The 23387-nt window shown below is 33.4% G+C and overlaps 1 protein-coding gene across 1 annotated transcript in view; it reads right to left on the bottom strand.

Moving 5' to 3' along the window:
- LOC117120877 (ultraviolet-B receptor UVR8-like) overlaps positions 1-23387 on the bottom strand; it is a 69690-nt gene that overhangs the window by 30463 nt on the left and 15840 nt on the right. The window contains exons 5-6 of the mRNA XM_033265975.1: positions 21483-21681; positions 2834-2943 (exon numbers count right to left, since the gene is read on the bottom strand). Coding sequence (XP_033121866.1) covers positions 2834-2943; positions 21483-21681 — 309 coding nt within the window. The remainder of the gene's footprint in view (positions 1-2833; positions 2944-21482; positions 21682-23387) is intronic.

Below are 23387 nucleotides of genomic sequence, written 5' to 3'. Positions count from 1 at the left end.
ACGTGACGATTTACTCATGCGCGTGTTAGTTGCCGTGATAATCGCGCGTCATGCGGTGATTACAAAGGCCTAATGATATTTTGCTAACTAACATTAGACTGAAATTATATTCTTCATTTCAACATTAATTTTACCAAAATTGTCGTGAATTGTCGTTCATGAGACTCACTTCGCAAAAAAAATTAATAAATGTTCTGTATATACTCAAATGTCCGTTTTCGGCACCTTATGCCAACATTGTCAAAATAACAGATTAATGTTACATAAGAACATGAAATTTTATAAAATTCGTAAATTTTAAATTGCCATAACTTTTCATTTTCTCGATCAATTTTCACAAATCAAATTGTAGTTTATAGAAGCATTTAACAAGCTCGCAGTAAAAAAAAAAATCAGATGTAACAGGCATTGCGAAGTACGCAAAATTAATAAAATAAAAACTAACACCATGAAAGGAATGGCACGCATAGACTAATAATTGACGGCTGTACTCGCAACTAGTATCGGATTGTCGATGCCACAGTAAAGATCAAAGGACTGTACGCACGCGCTATGTTCGAGAGCGGAGATGTGCGTCCTTCTGTTGAATGACCTTGGTAAAAGTCACCCAATAATGGCGAAAGTTGGCATAAAAAATGGAAATTCAGGGCCAAAGTGATTTTTCTATTTAAAACCGAGGGTCGCATGCAAACTTAAGACTGTTTTATGGTAACAATTTGATGTTTCTAGTTTGCTTGTAAAAACCTTCATGCATTACTCTTATACTGCTTTATGCTCAGTTTTAATATTACTTTTATATGATTGGTGTGGGCATGAACATGGGCTGGGGGAGGTGTGTGAATACACCTCCCCCCCCATCCCACCATTGAAGCAAATTAGTTCCACTAGTGGGTTAAAATACTAAAAATGACCATCAATTTTTCATTGGAACAGGGAGTTAGTTATGCATTCTCGTTTTCACACCCCTCTTCCTATGGTCGAAACCAGCCAACTTCCCTGGTGTTGGACAGCAGCTGGGGATGTTTTAGGGAAAGTTGATAGGTGGGCCACACTTAATATTTTCCATTTTTGTGGGCTGCAACAAAACTGCAGTTGGGCAGCTGCACCTACCTGTACTATAAAGCATAAGGATGTTATGTAAAAAAAAAAAAACTCAATAAAAAAGTGAAGATCTCTACTACTGGGTAAAAACAAAATCATGACTGAATGTTTTTAATTTTTTGCTAATATTATGATATGTAAGCATTCAATTTTTTCCAGCAACAGTTTACTAACTGAAAAAATCAAATCTTTTTTGACTGTAGGTTATTTTTGACACTCTAAAAAAGTGCATTTCAAATGGGTCAAACTAGAAATGTGTGAGATTATCTATGTTTTAAAATGCCTCATAGCCATTTATAACACATGGCTTGCATGGATGTTTACACTTCATGATTGGTCAGATGAATGCTTGACTCTAGCTAGATATCAAGCAAATACAGGGAAATGTCACTTTAAATTCAATATAATTGATGACATCGTGCCGCATGCCAAACTCTCCCTTGGATCTATTCTCATTCATCACATCAACACAATACATATTTTCTTAATGTCTCTTACGAAATGACATGTAAAAACAAATCATGAAATGGCTCAAAGTAAAAGACACAAATAAAAAGCAATGCATTATGAAAATATGATAGTAACAATAACTGAAGACGTTAATCAAACACATATAGTACTGACAATTCCAGAAATATTTTTAGAAATGTTACTAAAACAACCTTTACATCAACAAATAAAAAATAGATATTAATAATGAAAGTTCTATAAAAAAAATATAAAAACAGCATTCATGAAGAATAAGAAAATACAAGATGTATATTTTTCATGAATTTTTCTCACTGATGAATGTTTTTGTTTTCTTAGCAATTACTTATCAAAGCGATAAAATCGATCCATCATTGTCATTTATAACGTGCCAAGTCTCCACATAACATTATGTTCACTGGCATTTAGATAATGCTCTTGAGAAATACAAATATAATGGGGAAAAAAATGAAACTTAAACAATAAAATTTAGTATTTGAATTGCTTATTTTTTATTTTTTTTTACACTGAAATCACTCCAGAACAAGGTCCGAAAGTCACTTCTAGGTAAGGGGACTTAACTATTATATATGCCATGAAATGCTTGCACCTAGGGCTATAAACATAGCTTGAGTAACTTTACAGTAGCCCGTCAACAACGTCAGTTGGTGTATATCTAAGCTAAAAAACAATGTATTATGAAAATATGACAGCAACAATAACAGAAGTTAAACAAATACCGACAAACGACAATACAAGAAATATTTATGGAAACGTATACTAAAAAGCCACTTCTATGTAAGATCTTATAACTATTACATTTACTGTATATGCCATGAAATGCTTGCACCTAGGGTATCTAAGCATGGCCGCCGAGAATGGTCAGCGTGTGGTTTGACCTCTGACCACAAGTTCAATAACCGGAATGGAAACCGTGAAGCCAAACTGCCTTACCCATGTACAATGTATAAGTAAGATATAATTCCTTACTTATATATTGCACATGGGCACAATGTATAAGTAAGTACTAATTCCCACTTTGAAAAGCTGAGCAGGTAGTGCATGAATGCCACAACCTACAGTAAAGCCATAATATGTGATGACAATGAAAATAATACCAATAAAAAGCGCTATATAAATGCTAAAATATTATTATTATTATTATTATATTATTATTATAACGGGTAGAAATCCCTTCAGAGAGTACCACATCTATTTCGTCAACAAAGTTTCTAGGAACAAACAATTCATAACTCGATCTTACCCACAAACCGCTAACTGCCCAGTTGCAAACAAGAATAACGTGTGCTTTTCACCACATGCCACTGATTTCACAACGTGATGAGCCAGCGGTAGAAGCAGATGAGGAAGAACCTGATGAAGAAAAAAATTCAAAAACTTGTTTATTAAAAAGCAAATATCATCACCATCATCAACATGTCATTTTATGATTGGTTTATTTGCATAACGTTTGTTAATTTATGAAGGAAGCAGGTTTTCGTGCAGGCATTATCCACTTTTTTTTCAGGAAGACTACAGACAAATCACACCCTTTGCACCTACTGTAGTACCATAAAAACTAATGAAATTCACCATTTACAAATAGACTAGAATGCTTCAGTTCCAACAAAACAGGCTCCCTAATATCTAGTATTAGTTGACACTGCTAAACTGACAATGAAGAAGATAATATAAACGTGTCCAAGGCACGCCAATTTATACCAGTTCACACAAAAGTTGCAAATGAACAAATTATGTGTTGGCTGTGGTATATCATCCAACTGTAGACATAATTAGTGTAATTTATGAAAAATTGCCAAATAAATATCATACCTCAAAATGAAAGTTCATTTTCATTATCAAAGGTACAGTATTGTTCGTATTGTATTGTATCATATTTTCATCAACATCTCCTTTATCATTATATATAACATCTAGCACACTAACATCAGCAATAATAATGATGTTAGGAGAACAATGTTAGTTTCATCAATATCTTTCTTCTCATCATTATCAGTAACATCTACCACACTATCTTCATTACTGATAATGATGAATAGAAGAATGATGTTGGAGTGAGTGATGAGTGGAGAAACTCAAAGGTGTGTGCATTTTTGGAAAATGAAATTGATGCTATTCTGTCATGTTTGGTGCATATTATAGAGTAATATTATAGGCTCTGATTCTGGGTCTGGTGGTAAATTCCAATCCAAATGTTCGCACACACCAGCTAACAGTTAGCAGAATCCAGAAAAATATCATACCCGCTCACCCTTGCGTTCATACAAGAAAATCCCTGATCCAGATATCACTGGCCAATAGGAAACTGGAAATTGGAAATTCGTACATTTGATTGGTTAATGATAGGCATGGGCTCAACTTGTTAACCGTTCAGACTTTCTCACACGAGTGCTAATGGTCAGTACTAACAGTTAGCTCCCCATCCAGGTACTAGTGTAAACCTAACTGAAGATGCAGAGTCAGTTTGAGCAAGCTTAGTGGCTGTCACATGTAATATTATGTCACATGGTCAGTGATATTGCAAGATATGTGGCTTTATTCATGTGATATAATATTACATGATGTAATATGTCACATGATTAAAGCTTACATACCTTGCGACATCACTGTATCGATCTAGAATGAACATGTCATAAACTTCAACACGACTTAACTTGTGCACTAAAATATTACTAAGGAGTGATGTGAACTCATCAACTATGTGTTAGTGATGAAATGCCTTAAGAATGAAGGGTCTCTTACTGATCAAATACATCTTTATCATCCCAAGAGCTTGAGGGTGACATGGCCCAAAAAACAAGGTCAAAGTCATGCAATTTAGATTCAAGTATATCAATTTAAATGTGGAAGGTAGAGACTGTTGTACAGCCATGTCAAAGATAGTCTCTATCTTCTCCTGCCATTACAAAGGTATCTGGGCAGAGAAAATTAAAATATAATTAGCTATATTAGCTATAGAATAATAAATTCAATTGTAAGGTAAAGAGTTCGATTCCAGGGCTGAATGCTTCTTTGCATCCTTAGGCAAGCCATTTTTATTTTCTTATCAGTAATTAAATGCAACATTACGGAATATTTCCCAGGAAACTGCATAGGTGTTTGATTCAATGATATAATATAAAGCAGTGCAAAAAGCATTTATGTACCATACAGTGGCGGATCCAGGAATATGAAATAGAGGGACCCAGGAGAGGACTCTCCTGGGAGGGTCTACTCCATATATGCCAAAAAAAAATAATGAACAGAAATATTTTGGTCCAGAATAGATGATGATGGCCATATATATATAATCAATAATGCATTTATTGCATGCCTTTATGAGTTAAAGAGGATGATTATGGTTGAGAGTTTCATTTTATTAGTAAAATATAGATAACTTCGGATATACTTCCGACTGACTACTTTGCATTATGGTTGCCTGAAGTTATTACTGCCTGTTGTTTAATGTCATTGTCGTTTATAAATTATAATTTTAATAATTTTAATTTTGTTCTGTATCAAGAGTACTGACTTGTTGCTTTCTAACAGTCTGCCATGTTTTTTGATCAAGAGGTTAACCTGGGTTGAACATGGAACCCTCTTTTTCAAGGCTGTGTACCTTAAAAACAAAACCTCTTTTGGCTTCCGAAAGGTCACTGATTAATCTCAGATAAGATAGTATAATACACACTCCAAGTATCGAAATGCACGCTTTTGGCTTCTGTTATTGCCAATATCAAACATATTATTTTTGTACATTTAAGATTAAGTATTGTAATTATCATATTCTTTGTCATCATAAATGTCATAATCACCACTGTCAGTTGCATTCTGTCATCTTCTCCGTCATCTTCCAAATAAAAGTGAATTTTAAACAGCATTTCTTCCATTATAAAGATATAAATATTTAGAGTATAGAGCCTCACCTTATTGGGGCTGAGGTAAGAAAAGTTATGATTATGACACCTCTAGATACCGGAAATGGAATCCGCAGACTTTTTTTTTTTTTATTTAGGGGAGAGGGGTGGGCTGGTTGGCTCCCCCTTGATTAATAGATGCATACGGCTAACACCTGTCTCTTATACACATCTAGATGTGTATAAGAGACAGATATATATATATATATATATTGGGAGAAAATTTGGTAGGTATGATTACAAAAAGGAAACTGATGACTACTATAAGACATAGACAGAATCAGTAACAAATGACTAGCTGTACTGTCGCATGATTATGAATGTTTCCACGGTGTTGCGCAAATAGCATTATATTAAATTTAGGTTAATTACTAAGCGGCTACAGGATCTACAGGGAAATTTTTAAAATAGAATTAAGGACAGGTGTAGCATTAGGTGAAATTGAAACAGGTTAACTACTCTGCAAATTGATTAAATTGTTACTCGTACTTTAAGTTGGACAATTAAATGAATATGATACCTAACAGAAGCAAAATTTACAATTAAAATATCATGTATACAAACATAAATCTTACATAGAAGATTTTTATCATGTAAAACCCAATTGCGAAAACACCTGTGCATGCTATAAACATGAAAACTACAGTCGCACACCAATGCCAATCGAATCTATTCAACTTATTGTTTGAATAGAATCAGCAGTAATGAACGTCCGCTTCTTCCGTGGATATTTGTGTTTTACAAATCCTTTGTCAAAGTGCAGGAACAGTGATCTGAATGTCGTTGCTTTGAATCCCATTTTTTTTTGCTCTACTTTCGTTAATAATTAAGACTGATTTTAAAAGTCGATCAGTCTGTGAGATTATCACCCAATATACAGGTTAATTCACCCCCAAATAGAACCCACTCTAACAACTAAGTTTTCAGACTTCCTTGGATTATCCTTCCTCTATTTCACACCAAAGAAATCAATTCAATCGAAGCAATCATTTAAGGATGCATGCCCTTAATGATGTCGCTAATGGTTCTCTGTCCTTTACCTTCATCTTGACTTGGTGAAACTAGTCTTGATCGCATTTCCTTCCGATTTATGTTCTTAATAATAGTCTATAATTCTATAAAGATCAGTGGTGGATCCAGAAATTTGAAATAGAGAGGCTCCGGGAGGTACTTTCACAGATAGAGGGGTCACCCACCATGGATGAGGCTGAGGAAAGAAAACTTATGATTATGGCACCTCTAGATGGTAAAAAAATTACACTCTCAGACTTAAATATTATTTTTTTTGCCAAAACTTTGAAAAATTAAGAGGGGGAGGGGGCTGAGCTGGTTCAGCCACCCCTACCCCTCTACCTTGAATCTACTGAATACTGTATGTATCTATTTTTTTAAATAAGAATTCATGAATTGCAATGCGAACCTAGTTTAGATTCATTGGAAATGAAAAATTAAAGATGGGCAAAATTAAGTTTGTTAATCGCAAATCAAAGTGACTTCGGATTGAAAGGATGAAAACATGTGCTTGGTATGAATTAGGATGAATAGTGCACGGTAAAATAGTGTTAGGTTTTGACTGTAAAAAATGTGGGCATTGAGGGCAGATCTGGTCTGCCTAAGAGGAACGTGTATTGGTATTTAATTTCATTTGAAAAATGCCACCTAAGTTTTTCTAACAAAGGTTTGCGACATTGTAGCAAATTTTTAACATTGGCTACAGTATGTGCATTATTAGTACCATACTTCGCAGAAATGTTCAATTTTAATTTTTTACATAAATACAGTAGGATGTTGGGAATCATAAATTCCATTAATACCATATTGCCTGGCAGGCAATCCATATTCATTTCACCCAGGTAACATATGACTGGTCCATATAATTTGTGAAGTGCTTTGATGTTCATGGAAGCACTATACAAGAGCCAATGTTAAATGTAAAGTACTGTAATAACCCTTCAGCCCCCGCACTGTAACCAAGGCTTAAAGTACAATTAATAACAAACAAGATGGTGATTAATTCGTTATTGATGAGCAATTTCTTTTCATCATGCCCCAGGCTAAGGTAAAGCAAACTGAATTTTACTAAAAATATGGAAGTATATGTTCATTATAATTTTATTGCGTTCAGTTTCAAAGATGTTATTACAGCTAAAAGCCATTTTTCATCTACCTAGGAGGAATCATAATATGCAAGTTAATTGATATTGGTCTGGGTAAAGTTGCCTTTAAGAGACATTGACCCCTGGATCAATAACAATAATGTCAAGCTTGTCTGTTTCTTTCTTCGCATTCATTGTCTACACTCTATTAAAACTGTTATCTTAAAGAAGGTACCTAAATATGACCAGTCAAATTGAATTCAGGAGCTAAATATAATAAAGATATTAATCTTTATACCTTGCCAAAAGCCTTCTGAAGTTCGTGGAGAAAGATGACACAGCATATCAATCGTGAAAACTTTGGATTGGATTGGATTTATTCGGTGTAAACACCAAGGATAGCCCACGAAAGTCTAGAAGAAGACTTATTTCCAGTGGGGTCCTTCTGGTGGTGATTGGGCAGTACACCGGGAGACAATCCCCTACTCTTTTCCGAAGAATGTACTGCGTTCTTTAACGTGCACATAGGCCATAAATTTCACACGGGACCAACGGCTTAAACGACTCATCCGAAAGACGGTGCGCTATTGTAACTTGTATTTCAGCCCTCCAGCTGAAACACAAGGAGAGGCAGCAATGGGAATTGAACCGGGAACATAGAGATCTCCACGGTTCAGCGCACACACAGTGGCTACCACCAGATTAGCCGACTGAGTTAAGCTGCTCTCAAAACATAATTCAAGAATGACAAACTATAACAAAATGTAAAGCACTGTCCAGAATTATCTGTGACATGCCTAAATATGGTCATGATTACATAAATTCATGACCATATATAGGCACATCATGTCTATATATGGTTATACAACAGCTTTTTTTACAAAGACAATTTGGTAGTGTCAACAGAGTAACAAATCCACATCTGCTAGAATAATCCTATTGAGTACACATACTTTCCATCGATGTGAAACTTTAAAAGCCAAGTAAAAGTTAGATTAGAAATTCATGAATAAGCAAATAATCAAATGCTAGCCTAGTGAAAGACAAACAACCTGTATACATACGGCTAACACAACGTACATACTTTATATGTCCTAAGTTAATACTAGTTAATAGAATAATCACAAAAAAATAGGCCTAGTCTAGGCTTTAGTACATGATAAAGACTCACCGCAAATCATCACTGCAAGTTGACGTAATCAAAGCCATAATTAGGCCTATAGTTAAAATCTTCAGTACACTTTTTGGAAAAAGCATAGATTCTTTACTCAAAAGTGCATATAGCCTCAGGCGCATAAAGCGGTATACAAAGGTGTAAATCCAATAAAGATTATTAATACAAAATTACTATTTTCCAAAATACATCTTTCTCTTATGAATTTTTACTCAAAAAAGTGCATGAACTATGCAGTGCACTTTATCTACGTTGGTTCTCTCCACCCAGGAATATAAATGGCTACCTGGTGGGGTTGCCTTCTACTGCAACAAAATGGCGGCAACACTTAAGCAATGATCAGGGAAAAACTTACAGCAATTCGTATCTCTAAAGAAAGTTGCTACTGTATATAAATGACTAGATTAGGTTAGATAATATTAATATACTATTTTCTCAGATTATATAAGCAGAGCATACTGTTCACATTTAGACTTTGTATATTTATAAACATGGGCCAATGATTATCAAAAACTAATGTCATTCGTGGAATGTTTTAAAAAAATATAAATTTTATCACCCAGGCAGGGCAATAAAAGATCCAAAGGTCTTTATAAAAAAAAACATAACTGAAACGACTATCTATGACTGATCGATTGTACAAACTGCTGAAAAAGAAAACCGTATGGACAGGTCGATTGATACTTTATACTTTATACCTATAGGGCACGCACAAAATTGAATTGCCAATGATTCCGCCAGATTAACGTAGTCGGGGGTTAAGTCAGCCAGTTTGACAGGGTTAAAAACAAGATTGCACTCAAAGTAATATATTATAAATGTGAGTTAACCTACTGTTTCTATATTCTTTTATATGCATCAGACCTAAATAATAATTGCTGTATTAAAAATTGAAGTAAAAAAATATACATTTGGATCGATGTCTCTTTGGAATTTGATAACTTATTTGATCTTTTTAAATGAACAATAACATTTTATAATTTATAATTTTATGGTTTCAAGATTTTACCTTAGTTACCTTTACCTGTATCTTAAAATTTTTTTAATGCTGAAAGCATCCAGGCTCGGTAAAACTTTGTACTGTTAACATTTGACAGATTATGCATTAGTTACTTAGACACCAACACAAATGGCACATTCATATAAGTATAGCCTTTCACTTAATATCAATAAACCAAAAAAAAAATATATTAATTGTAATTTAGCGTACAACAAATCATTGTAATAACGACATTTGGTTCTAACAAAGGTAATTATAGTGACAACATTATCATTAATATAAATAATTATACTTTGGCCCTTCTTTAAGAAAGCGTATGGACCCGCCAGACTGTAAAATATTATAGAGGTCAAGTTGTCATTAGCGATGAATACCTGCTGTCGCATGCAACAACAACCAGGGGTAACAACAGTACGATGTCATTTTACACGACGACAAGGGATAATTCTTCATATGAGTATCCCACCGTGAATTGTTTACTACGCTGGAAACAAAAGCAGCGGGCAATTAGGGAAATTTCTGAAGTCAAATCTAGAATTTATAAATTAGAACACGGCAATCAAAATGGAATGACAAAATCATAAATCTCAATTACGGTAGCCGAGATGTTTGAGGTAGTAAGCTATAATCAATGTTTTCCTCATTGGCATCGAAGAGCCACTCAACAGTGATTTGGTTCACTTTTTGGTAATCCTATTGGGCTAAAGAGTTCTTTTCTGTCACTAAGTTTTGTCCGTTATATTGTTATTTTGAATGAATTTATAAAATGAATATCTACTAGCAATGGGGAGAAAAGCTTTGTGAGAACTGAGATCTATGAAGCGGTTGGGCTAAGGTGAGCAAAAACTAAACAAACAATATTGAGATCTCTGAAGGTATGTGACCAAAAAAAATGAGGAACAAGTAAAAGTTGTCATAGAGCCTACAAACAATCTATGCAAGTGTAGATACCTAATGATGAGGGCCACTGAAAGGAAAACAAATACAGAAGTATATTAGATATAGTTCAATTGGACCAGATATGAAAGTCTTGGTAGATATAAGTTGTGATTATAAAGAGTACTACTATTTTGGTGGGTAGCATCGAGAGGTGAACCAAGACCTTCACTCTGAGTGAACATATTATGCTTGGTTTCTATACAATCGCTACACCGTCCCTACAGTGTATACAGTGCAATCAATGTACTGCGTAACATCACCGAAGAGGTGTGTCTTCAAAGCACCCTTGAAAGAAGATTACCGCAGAAAGTTGGCAACAAAATTAGAAAAACTAGAAAGTTCAGTGGAAGTGCATGTCTAAATCTGTTTTTTTTTTTGTTTTTTTTTTGTTTTTTTTGCTACCTGCACTGTTTAAAACATAATTTCATTAAATTTCAATAAAATATTGCACACCAAATGAAGATTTATCAATGTAACACTGAAACATTGGCTGTCACAGTTATTCAAGAATATCATGGACTAACATAGTCATTCATAAATTAGTTTTAATCTATCTTCCATGTAATTGGTCTATAAATTTCAAAAAATAATGCTCTTTTTGTCAACCTATTCCCCAAGGCACCCTTCTATTATTATCACTCAGGACAGATAACAACCTCAAAATGTCTATCTCGGCAACTTCTCATTTTAGTAACATAGAGAGCACCCGTCAGGCAAGATTAATTTATTGAACTTTAAAGAAATGAAAGTACAATCACTTTTACAAAATATCTTGCGTATTTGAAGCGTCATCTCAACATATGATGCGTAAATGTTATTGATTATTATTTGATCCTTGATCGCATTTTAACAACCGAAGCTGATTGGATGACATTCTTTCATCTGCTTTATCTCCCTTAAGTAACGATGGATCAATTATAAAAATACAGACTCCCAGAGGGCGTGCGTGCCACAGCTACTGCTAAATGTCAATTTGGTTTAATTTTCAATGTATTGCAAAAGCCAATTCTATTTTAGACAGAAGGTTAAGTAATAAAGCTTATGTTATTAAATTTAATTAAAAATTTAAAGTATTTTACTTGTTTTAAACATATGAATAATTAAATCATTCTTTTTAAAGACGAAACTGTATACATAAGAAGCAAATAAATTTGAATGATAAATACATTAAATGGTTTCAATTGAGAAAAAATAGAACATATATTCTGTCTGTTATTTATTATACACATACACGCATGGCTTCTTTATATTTTTTAGAAATCAAGTTAAAACATTTTGTAGGGAACAATCTGTAAATATATTCAAAATGTGGACTGTTCGGATCAGTTTTAAGGAAAACAATATTAATAGAAAATAAAACGGCCAGGCATTTAATAAAAATTACTACTGTCTTAAACTTAGCAGACATGTTTCGAGAAGCCCCTCACATCAAGTGCAATTCAATTCAATTCAATTTAATGGATATCACTTTCGTAACAGTGGCACATGTTTGACAATACCCAACGGTGCATCCAAATATAAGAGGAAAATAATAAACTTAAACTAGGAGTAAATTAAACTAAAATGTATATACAAAGTAAAATTTATCAACATGGCATGTGGTATGGTAGTCTTACAGGACCGTATTATTTACAGAGTTGCTGTATGAATTGCAAGTTAATACGGAGCTAGAACTAACAGACCCAATTCATGGGTTCATATTTACTAAAGTAACAATCAATTGGGTATTAATAATATTTAAAATACTACAACTATTATTAGCAGCATTAACATTTACAACTATTAATATACGCTATCACAATTATACAAACTGAAATTTTTCACTTCTTTCATCTCCCATAAAGTGTGATAACATATAGTATTTATACTGTTTTACAATTTTTTTTTTTAGAATCGAAATTACCAATGTTCATTTTCCCATTCAATTTCCAATATTTTCAATGAAATAGTGTCAGTTTTTACATTTTTCATATGTAAAGTGCTATCGCTTTCATTAATACCTTATATGAATAAACAAAATTTATGACGGCAAAGAGTAGTAATATATTTTTTTATGAATGCATTGCTGCTAAGAACCTTGAATAAAGTGCAAACGCAAGCAAGCTTGTAAAGTATCAGACCTTGCCATTTGCTTACATATGTTGAAATAAAATTATCTTCAAATACAACAGGAAGACAAATGGTAACCTAAATGAAATCACATGCACATCCGAAAAATGTATGAAAAATATAAATTATGATTTAGAGTGAAGAATTTATAAAATGTCATTTTGAGTTATAAATTAAACTCTCACAAAAAAAAATGTTTGAATATTGTTTTCTACATGATGAATATAAATTATGAATTAGTGTGAAAAACTTATAAAATGTCATTTTGAGTTATAAATTAAACTCTCATAAAATAATGTTTTAATATAGTTTTATACATGACAATAAAAATTATGAATTAGTGTGAAGAACTTATAAAATGTCAGTTTGAGTTATAAATTAAACTCTCTATAAAATAATGGTTTAATATAATTTTATTCATGACAAATATAAATTATAATTAGTGTGAAGAACTTATAAAATGTCAGTTTGAGTTACAAATTAAACTCTCATAAAATAATGGTTTAATATAGTTTTATTCATGACGAATATAAATTATGATTAGTGTGAAGAACTTATAAAATGTCATTTTGAGTTAAAATTTCAATAATCACAAACAATTGTTTTAATATGGTTTCATTTAATTACTTAATCTGCCTTTATAGTGAATGACCGAAGTGATTTCTAAATTGGGTCAGTATAATTGAAAAAACAATGAAAGCAAATACTTAAAAATGATTTATCAAATATATATGATTTAAAAACAAAAATAAGATAAAAGTAATGAAGAAAAAACATATCTAACATTTCGGGAAAAAGAAGCATACATGCCGCAGTGGTAAAGACACTGGGATTCCAGCCGAATGTTGCCAATTCAATTCTGATTGTGGCCACATAATTTGTCTCATTTCACCCATGAGTTTAAATGGGTACCAGAGAAGAATTTTGAATGAAAATGGCCTGCTCCGAATTACATGTGCGACTATTAAGGACCTCCGGGAAGGAGCCTGCACATTCCGAGTGATTGATCTAGTATCAAATAACAAGGGTAATTGACATACTATAAGCACAATTAAGCTTTCTGAATCGTGCTGTAAAAGTTCAACTAACAACATATTAACAACATAACAGAGAGCATTCTGGGATTTGTGTTTGCTACTACTGTCGGAGATTCGTTACAGGGAGCAATGGTGATTAATACCTTAGATGAATCACCCTTCGGGCAATTATTTCACTTAATCTTTTCTAAAAGGGAACTTGATGAAAAAGCCGCAACTTTCAAGTTGTTCATGACATATGCCCACGCTTGTGGCTCCCACCTTGTGTTTTCAAACAACATAATATAACTAATAGATGTAGCATTAGCCTCAAACCATTTCATTTAGGTATTGCTCACTTTAGCCGTTTTATGATTAATAATTCCAGACAGAAGTTCACATCAAATGAGTGCGCCGAATACCTAATGAAGAATTATATGTTGATATTAAAGGTAAAGGCAATAAACTGTTAATTAAATTATCAATAATTAATACTTTATCATAGTCAATTAATTAGGATATAGAAATACAGATATAATAAAATATACGTTATTCAGCAATAGAAATATGCAATTACTTCAGTGGTGCTTTTCATCAAGTGAAAGATATAATTACAAAATATTCATAAAAATACATCCTAATACAAAGAAATATGTTTATATTGGTGAAAAATGAAAGCCATTTGGGCATTACATAGCTACAGTACCAGTGACATACATAAAATCATGTGGCACAATGGTATAACCTTTGGTTTTAATTGAAAGATCAGGGGTTCACATCTCTGGCTGCTTGTTTTTATCTTTAGGTAAGGTCTATCTCTGTCCACCCAGAGATAGGTTTGAATGCTAATGCACTGACCCCTGAAACATTATGGAATATCCTCCTAGAGAGCTGAGTATGTGTTCTGCAGCAGTTTGAATGAATAATAATTGATCAGCCGTATTAGTCTGATAAAGAATATAAGACACTGAAAGTTATAGTTTTTAAAGACCTATCCTGACTATAAAAGTTATATTTGACAAAAACATGTGACATGCCCAAATACGGTCACAATGACATCACATCATGACCATATAAAGTTTAGTTTATTTGATCCTTTTAAATAAGCAATTTTTTTAAAATGATTCTTTAAAAGGGAAATACTGTAGCAAAATGATTTTTTTTTTTTCTAGAGGGTATTTTTGATATGCCATTAATAATAGAATCAACCTTAAAATCGTTTTTGGAAATTTTTTATGAAGTTATAGGCCATTATATACGAATTTACTGCGACGTCACTTGCGAAAAAAGTAACAAACGATTGTGTACATAGCACTGCGTTGGGTATCCAGTCATGGTTACAGCATGCACGCAAAGATCGCACACGGCGGATACCCTACGAGGCGCTATTTATACTATCTTTTGTTACTTTTTTCGCCACTAATGTCACGGTAAAATCGTATATAATGGCCTATAACTTCATAACAAAATTGACAAAAAAACGATTTTAAAGTTGATTCTATTATTAATGGCATATCAAAAATCCCCTCTAGAAAAAAAAAAACATTTTGCTAGTTCCCTTTTAAGTTTGCACCATGATTTTCTTAATATTATATCCTGCCTTCAGCCTCATTTAAAGTTAATGTGTGATATTGTACAATACACGGACGCTATGACATAACTAATGAAGGAGAACAATGAGTAAAACATTACAAAAAACTTATGAGAGAAGATCAGTAGAGAGTTAATCAGCTACATCCGAGGCCAAATCTAGCGGCGATTCCTAATCAACTCTAGCCTGTTTTTATTCTGTTATTATGGTAATATTCCAAAGACAGACGATAACAAAGATAAAGCAACATATTAAGATACCGTCTTGATGTAATAACAGTAATTAGCGTTTAAAGCTTGTTGATTGCACAATTGTTGCTACCCACGACTAAGTCAGCAAAATGGTTAAGTGGCTGATAACGTGAACAGACTGAATTCAACAGAGGACAAATTTTGTTTCACAAGATCATGATCAAGGGATAGATAATTATAATTTAATCATTTTATTTATTATTTTATCTTTTAGGCACAAGGACGATGGGATATATGCCAATACTAGAATGTATTAATTTCTAATAGTAATCCTTTTCAAAAGACAAGCATCTGTGATTTTTTTTTCTTTTGAAGATAATAAAAATATTTCGATTTCAATTCCAACATACAGTACACAACAGATGCTTTATCGAGTCTCAGGCTGCCAAGAGGCTTTTGGTTATGAGATAAACCAAATTGAATTGAACCCAGAACTGAAAAGCAAGCATCTTAATCACCAAGTTCAGCTTGGAATACTATATAGACATATTCAGAATTGTTGTTCCCATCCCCAATATTTTGCTGCTTTGTTGTCAACATCATCATCATTCTCATCATAATCATCATTTTTCCTTATTACCTATTGTATTGTACCACAACTTGATGATTTAGTGCAAGGAATATGTTTTTTGATTAATTTTTTTAATCATCAAGTAAAACAATGTGAGCATGTTGAGTGTTGATATATGTTATACATTCCAGGCCTTGAACTTGCAAGAGCTGCAATGCCAAGACCCAAAGGACCACAGCCTAGGCTATCTGATGATTAATCATCATAATTGCTAGGCGTGTTAAATAAACATTACCTCTTCATCTCTATGACATCATCAAGCCGCCAATATTCTTTAACATATTGTCGTCTCCCCAGAAGAACACAAAAAAATAATACTCTTTCTTACAAATGAACTTTAAAAAAAGCAAAATCAAAGGCCTGCGTGACATTTGAAATGCAGAAATGTTTTCCCTTCAGCGGTATAATAATGATACCGGCACAATGATCTTAGAACAACACGTTTTCTCTCAGGGACACATCAATAAATAACAGTTATTATTAGTAAGACAACCAATGAATGCTGACATTTGTGTAGATGGGTATATGAAATATCAGTGTTCATAATTAGAGATGGTGAAAGCCAAGGTAACGATATTGCATTTACTTTAGATTAAGGCACACTGTAATGTACTTGTTATATCCTGCGGCACTGTCTGCGCCACAAGGCCACGATGTAGACGGCGCGTTCAATAGACAAGCTTAACTTAATGAGTCAAAGTAGCAGATGAGTTTGAGCAAGGCTTCAAACTTAACAAATGTATTTGTTAATTAGTATCTGATCAAACGAAATATACTTGTGGTAGACATCGCAACCAAAATTGCATCTATCTTTTGATATATATATTATTAAATAATAAAATAATATTCAATACATAATATTAAATTAATTGAGGCAAAGAAATCTACCAATTATTCAGATCTGAAAGTAATGTGGTAAACTGCTAATCTATAGAGGGCAGTGTGTATAATAATAAAAGTGCATTAAGCATTATTATTACAAAACTGAATTAAAATAAAATGTCACATGGCCAGCGGAACCAGTGGCCCGCACACCCCCCCCCCCACCACTTTTTGGCAGAAAACATAATGTCTATGGAAATTCTTGTATGATCGGAAAGAAATGCAAGAAAAGAAAGAGGGAAAAAGAGAGTGTTTATCCAGTCCTGACCAAGTTAGATTTTCTCGCAATCCACATTGGCAGATCTGGGGGTCAGAGGTCCTGACCCCCCATCCCTTGGACAAAAAAAAAAATAAAAAGAATTCTAGACCCACCTTTTCAGGACCCGTGAGCTGAATATTTTTTGTTACATTAAGAAAATTAGAAGTTGGGAAAGCTCATTATCCGCCATCTAAGAATCAGCATTTTCTCGGGGAAGGACCCCGTCCCACTTTTATTTCTAGGGTTCATCGATTCATAGAAAAAAGAATACGTAACGTATGTATACCAGTACACACATATAGGACTATTTACTGTAATAAGAATGAGAAAAAATTTACCTGACCGTTTTCAAGGGGAAAAACCTTGAATTTTGAAGAACTTAAAAGTCTAAAAAAAATTTTCCACCCGTTAGAAATCAACATTTTCCAGGAGAGAATCCAAACCTCTTTGAGGTTCATTGATTCATGAAATTGTTTTCAAGAGGGGAAAACCTTGAATTTTGAAGAACTTGAAAGTCATAAAAAGACACCTCAGAAGTCAGGAAAGCTCGTTTCCTGCCATCTAGGAATCAAAATTCCTAGAAATAGCACTTTATTATTGTATACATTTCCAAATCTGCATGACTATTATGGCATCAATCGTGTTTGACATACACACGCAAGGTGTAGCCATATGCAGACTTTGATAGGAGCCTAGTGTTGGGTTGTTATGTGTCTGTCAGCTGTTGTGTAGGGTCACTGAATGTGTGTTTGTGTGTTACCATACTATCTTGGATCCTGATTGTATTCGTGGTAATGTTTGCTAATGACTGTGAGAGATCATCTTTGCAATAAGGGCTGTACAAAGTCTTCTCTTCATAGTATTGATTACAGCAACATCAAACATCATTTAAATGCTGCCATATTTTAATGTACCCTTCTAACGTGACTATGAACCAAGCAGCGATGGTTCTTTCCTTTATGGATTAGCTAATATAAATCATCAGTCAGCCCCTACTGAAGTCTTAATTCTCAATTTCTAAATTACCATACTGACTTTGATTACTAAAGCTAGCCTATAAATTTACAGGCACTGCAATATCGACTTTGACATAAATGTAAGCAATATCACATCCCAACTCTTAACTTTATAGGAACATATTTTTAAAATAGCAAGTGAGTAATATAAAAAATATATACAGGTAATATTATTTGAAAACCTGATGCTTCACAATTTCCACAATACTGCCACCTATAGTTTAATATTTATCTATTAGCAAAACTTCTTGTTGAAATGGAAACTGTGAGCACCCCCTCAGTGGTAGATAAAGAAGGCAGCACATTATTTTACCTCTCCTTTCTGGTTCTCTTTCCCTTCTTAACATTGCAAGATTCCTTACCATAAAAACTGAGTGAAATTACTACCCATATTCTTTTTTCCTTATCCCACTTCTTCACTAAATACCACTATGTTTTTGTTGGAGTTAGCATTTCCCTAGCTATGGACAATATATTCACTCTTCATACTTCACATCACCATACATGGACCTAACATGCATGATGCTTGGAATTACAAAGAGCAATGGCAGTACCAATAGAGTGCCCTTTTCTAAATAGTGAGAACAAAAGGAACAAATCTGAAATTTTCATGATGTGCTAATAAAATGTTCCTTAATATTATGTGTATTAATCACTTTTACATGCACAAGCTCTACAACACGTCAAAGATATTATATCAGATTCAGCAGTAAGCTATTATTTTCATGCCAATTAATAGTGGATAAGTAAGAAACCCGATGAAATATACTGTATAGTTTTTGCGTACAGCATGATACCACACAATTCTACCTCCACTGTCCGATGATCAGGACTCAAGAAATAGAAAACTCTCAGGGGGTGCTGAGGAATAAAGCAATTGATTTAGAAAAATCATATCACCAACGAGCAGGTTAACAACATGACCCTCCCATTTATACTCTTGGGTAAGGAGAGGCAAACGTAAGTAAAGTGTCTTGCCCAAGGACACAAGCAGTGCGGCAAGCGTCGGTCTCCAACTCCCGATCTCACGACCAGAAATCCAACAACTTACACGCTGCGCCACACGTTGTATGCCCATATATAGTCATGATGTGTCTATATATGGTCATGATGTGATGTGATGTCATCATGACCATATTTAGGCCAATCACATGTTTTTGTCCAATCAAATTTGATAGTCTGGACAGGGCTTGAACCTAATGTGTTTGATCATTTGAAATCAAATGATAATCAGAGAATGATGTAAAATGGCTGTTTAATTACAGAACCATATTAAAAATAAACCAATAAAAATATGATAGTGTTCATTGATATTCTACTAGCACATTCAGAACACAGTACATTGCTTTAAAAAAAAAACATTAAAACAGTATGTATTAAAAAAAGTCTCCCACTTATTGCTATTGCTTGGTTTTGTAAATATTGAAAATGCATTTGTGTACTGTATTTGAAGTAACTTCTATATATCCACATTTACAATGTAAATTGTAAATATACTATAATAATTTTACTAATTTTATAACTAATGTATTGTTCATCATTGTTTATGTGACGCTATTATTTGAATAAATAAATGAATGAATGAAAGAATTTTCTTGTTAGTATTGAAGATAATTAATGTTTTGTTTTTTCTTTTCTTTTTTGTTATTCTACGGATATGAAATTCTGAAATTAAAGATGAATTGAATCGAATTGAAATACAGACAATATCGAACCAATCCTTGCACAGGGGCATTCATGCAGGACTGTGTTATTCAATCTGTTGTGTACAATAATAATATATATGAACAGTCCACACCTGTATTGCTTACCCACTTCTAGTACTCTCAATACTTCTTATTCAGGGGTGGGCATATAAAAAAGGGTTGGAGGGCCAAAGCAAAACAAAGGGCTGCACCTTTATGCACTGCGTTTAGACAACTTTATTCTCAGTTTTAATATTACTTTTTACAGATGATCAGTGTCAGGCAGCACACATAGGGCTTTTAATATATTTTCGTATGACGCAAACAAATCGCAGACTGTCTGCATTTGAAACGCCATCTGCACTTTGCCTATCTGTGTTAATTTAATATGTAACCTTCAATTGTAAATTTTATAGGCATTTGACAATATATGAATATTTGTTTATGTTAATTATACTTTAAAAAAAAAAAACAACTATTGTATGCATTCACAAACTATGAAAATTAAATATACATGTATTTTTATGTGATTCGAGAATGAATAAATTAATTTGAATCTGAAATATGTTATTTGTAATGTACACACATGTATTCTTATACAGATTTAAATACATTTATTTTAGTTTAATTCATTGGCAAATCTTGTTATAATACTGCTTTATCCAAATATCAAACAATTTCCTTGAGCTTAATGTTAAAAAAACAAAAGAGGTTGTTATTGATTTTTCGCATGAAGGGCAATAGCGGAGATATCATCTATATTAATAATGAGCCTGTAAAACGAATTGCTTCATAAAGTATCTTGGGATTGTGTTTGACTGTTTGCTCTAATGGGGAGACCACATTGATCATATTATCAAGAAACTTACTTCTCGCATATACTGTCTGCGTAAACTTAAATGTTTTGGTGTTAATAAAGATATACTTGCTATAATTCTATAATTGTTGGTGCCTTGAGCTATTGTCTCGTGTATTGGGGAGGAAATATCACAGTGGGGGGGGGGGGGTGTTTGCCGTCGGTGGGCTCTGTCTACAGCGACAAGGTGGCATTAAAGTTTGATAGGTTTTTAATCGATCCTTCTCATCTTCTCAACTCTGTAATTGTCGCTTGTTTTATTGAACAGAGAGGTAGAATGCGGTCAACAAGGGCTCGCACTAAACCGCTATCAAGATTCTTTTATTCCCAGAGGAATCCGAGACTTTAATGCAAATCTCCAAAGATAGGCACTCAAATTATAGGAATTATAGAATTATTGAAATTAAAATTCAACGTAATTAAAAATAAAAAATATTTGTATTATGTATTTGAGAACGAGAAACATCTTTTCGACCATGTAATTTCCGATGAAAAGGATGAAATAAAGTTTATCTGTATCCGTTATCAAAAATAAATCTGAATATCTTTACCTGGTTTTCCTTATAATTCTTCATACGAAAATTGTAACCAAGCTGAGCATAGAAATTGTTACCAAAACTGAAGCACTTTCCCTCCTGTGTTACTATCACAGTGTGTCGGCTACCACATACCAGGCCAGTTATTACATGCCCTGCATCTAGTTTCACCTTTTGGGGGGTAGCAAAGGATTTCTTATTCCCACAACCAAGTCTGTAATAATAAATATATGGTAATTTATAAAAATGACAAAAAAAATAAATGTAATAATAGCTAAAAATGATAGATTGATGTGAATTTCAGCAATACAAAAAGTTGAAGATAATGAGTGGCCCATTTGTCAGTCTGCTTGTTTTCAAGCTATATACCGTAAAACCTTGAATTGAAGCCCGATGGGCTTAATCTTGAGATGAAGCCCATCTTGAATTGAAGTCCCCCCCCCTCCCCTCCCTTCTCTTTAGTTTGAAAAATTAGCCTCGAAAAGAAGCCCATCTCGAAATGAAGCCTATGGGCTCCTTTTCAAGATAGCATAGGCTTCTTTTTGAGATAGTACAGTACATACACTCTACATGAATTTCAAAAAACAAAAATAAATTTTAAAAAAGCTTGGTTTATACAGTAGTTTCATTGATTTAATGCCAGTTAAATACACTCCATGACACAGATTGATGTTATAGTGGCCTTATTTATTGTTTTATAATACAAAGAAGCCCATCCAAACTTTGCAAAAAAAACAAAAAACAGGGCTTCACTTCAAGGTTTTACGGTATCACAACAATTACACAGTGGCAGATGCACATATACCAAGCTTGAAGAAGCAATTATGGATTGATGAAAATTTCAGCGATTAGGCGACTAATGGATCGGAAAAGTCAACCAGTGCCCTTATTTGCATTACATAAGGGTACTACTGCTATCTCTGTTACAGTAAACTTCACATATTGATGTATTATTACTACAGTATTTTTGAGCAAGTCAAGTGCAAATACGAATCATCATCATATATTTTAAAGTCAAATACAAACATTTTAATATAATGTACGCTCTGTTTTTGAGTTTGATTTTTTCAAGCTTACATATCACAATTACACACATAGGCAGAATAATGCACACACACCAAACCTGAAGGGAAAAAAAATTATTGTGCATCTAACCAAAGAAATTATCTTATAAAATGCCTCAGCACCACATGCTATTATTACACTATGTAGCCTAAGGAGGTTTTCTACAGCAAAAGAAAATGCCTCCGGAGAAATGCACGTTGCCTCCAATAATCGGTTGTGTGGTCGCACACCTTTCCACCCTTGCTTGACAATATACACATATATACCGTCACAGTGATTACTTATATTCCATTTGCATAGCTTTCCTTTTTGTAGAAGATCAATCTTTGCAAAAAGGCTGAAATGAGTCTCCAATTCTCGTTGTCGTTATCATTATTATTATCATTATTAGTACAGCTGGTTATTTCATACTCTAGCTACCTATAGCATAGAAACTAAACAATCAAAAAACATTATAATTACTGTTCTTCATCATTAATTTTATAGCGAGGTTCAAATTTATAATCAAATTAATTCAGTCTGGTATACCATGCCAGAGAGATTCGATTTTTCATCATGTTTGTATCAATAAATATGGAACATTAGGTGACTAACAGATCAGAAAAGTCAACCAGTGTCCTTATTCCCATTACATAAGTGTACTACTGCTATCTCTGTTACAGTACAGTACACATATTGACGTATTACAGTAGTATTATGGTATTTGTGCACATACGAATCATCATCATATACTTTAAAATCAATTTTCCATGCTAGCACAGGTTTAAACTAATGGGGTTACCTGATGACATACTTTCATTGAAGTCTATAATGTTCTAAAGTAGGGTGTAAATGTTTAGCAGCAAGACCTCTAGC

This window comes from Anneissia japonica, unplaced genomic scaffold, assembly GCF_011630105.1.
Source record: "Anneissia japonica isolate Jap-2015-1 unplaced genomic scaffold, ASM1163010v1 scaffold287965_len1858130_cov191, whole genome shotgun sequence".
NCBI lineage: Eukaryota > Metazoa > Echinodermata > Crinoidea > Comatulida > Comatulidae > Anneissia > Anneissia japonica.
The sequence above is the reverse complement of the archived record's forward strand: the minus strand, read 5'-3'. Positions and strand labels throughout refer to the sequence as shown.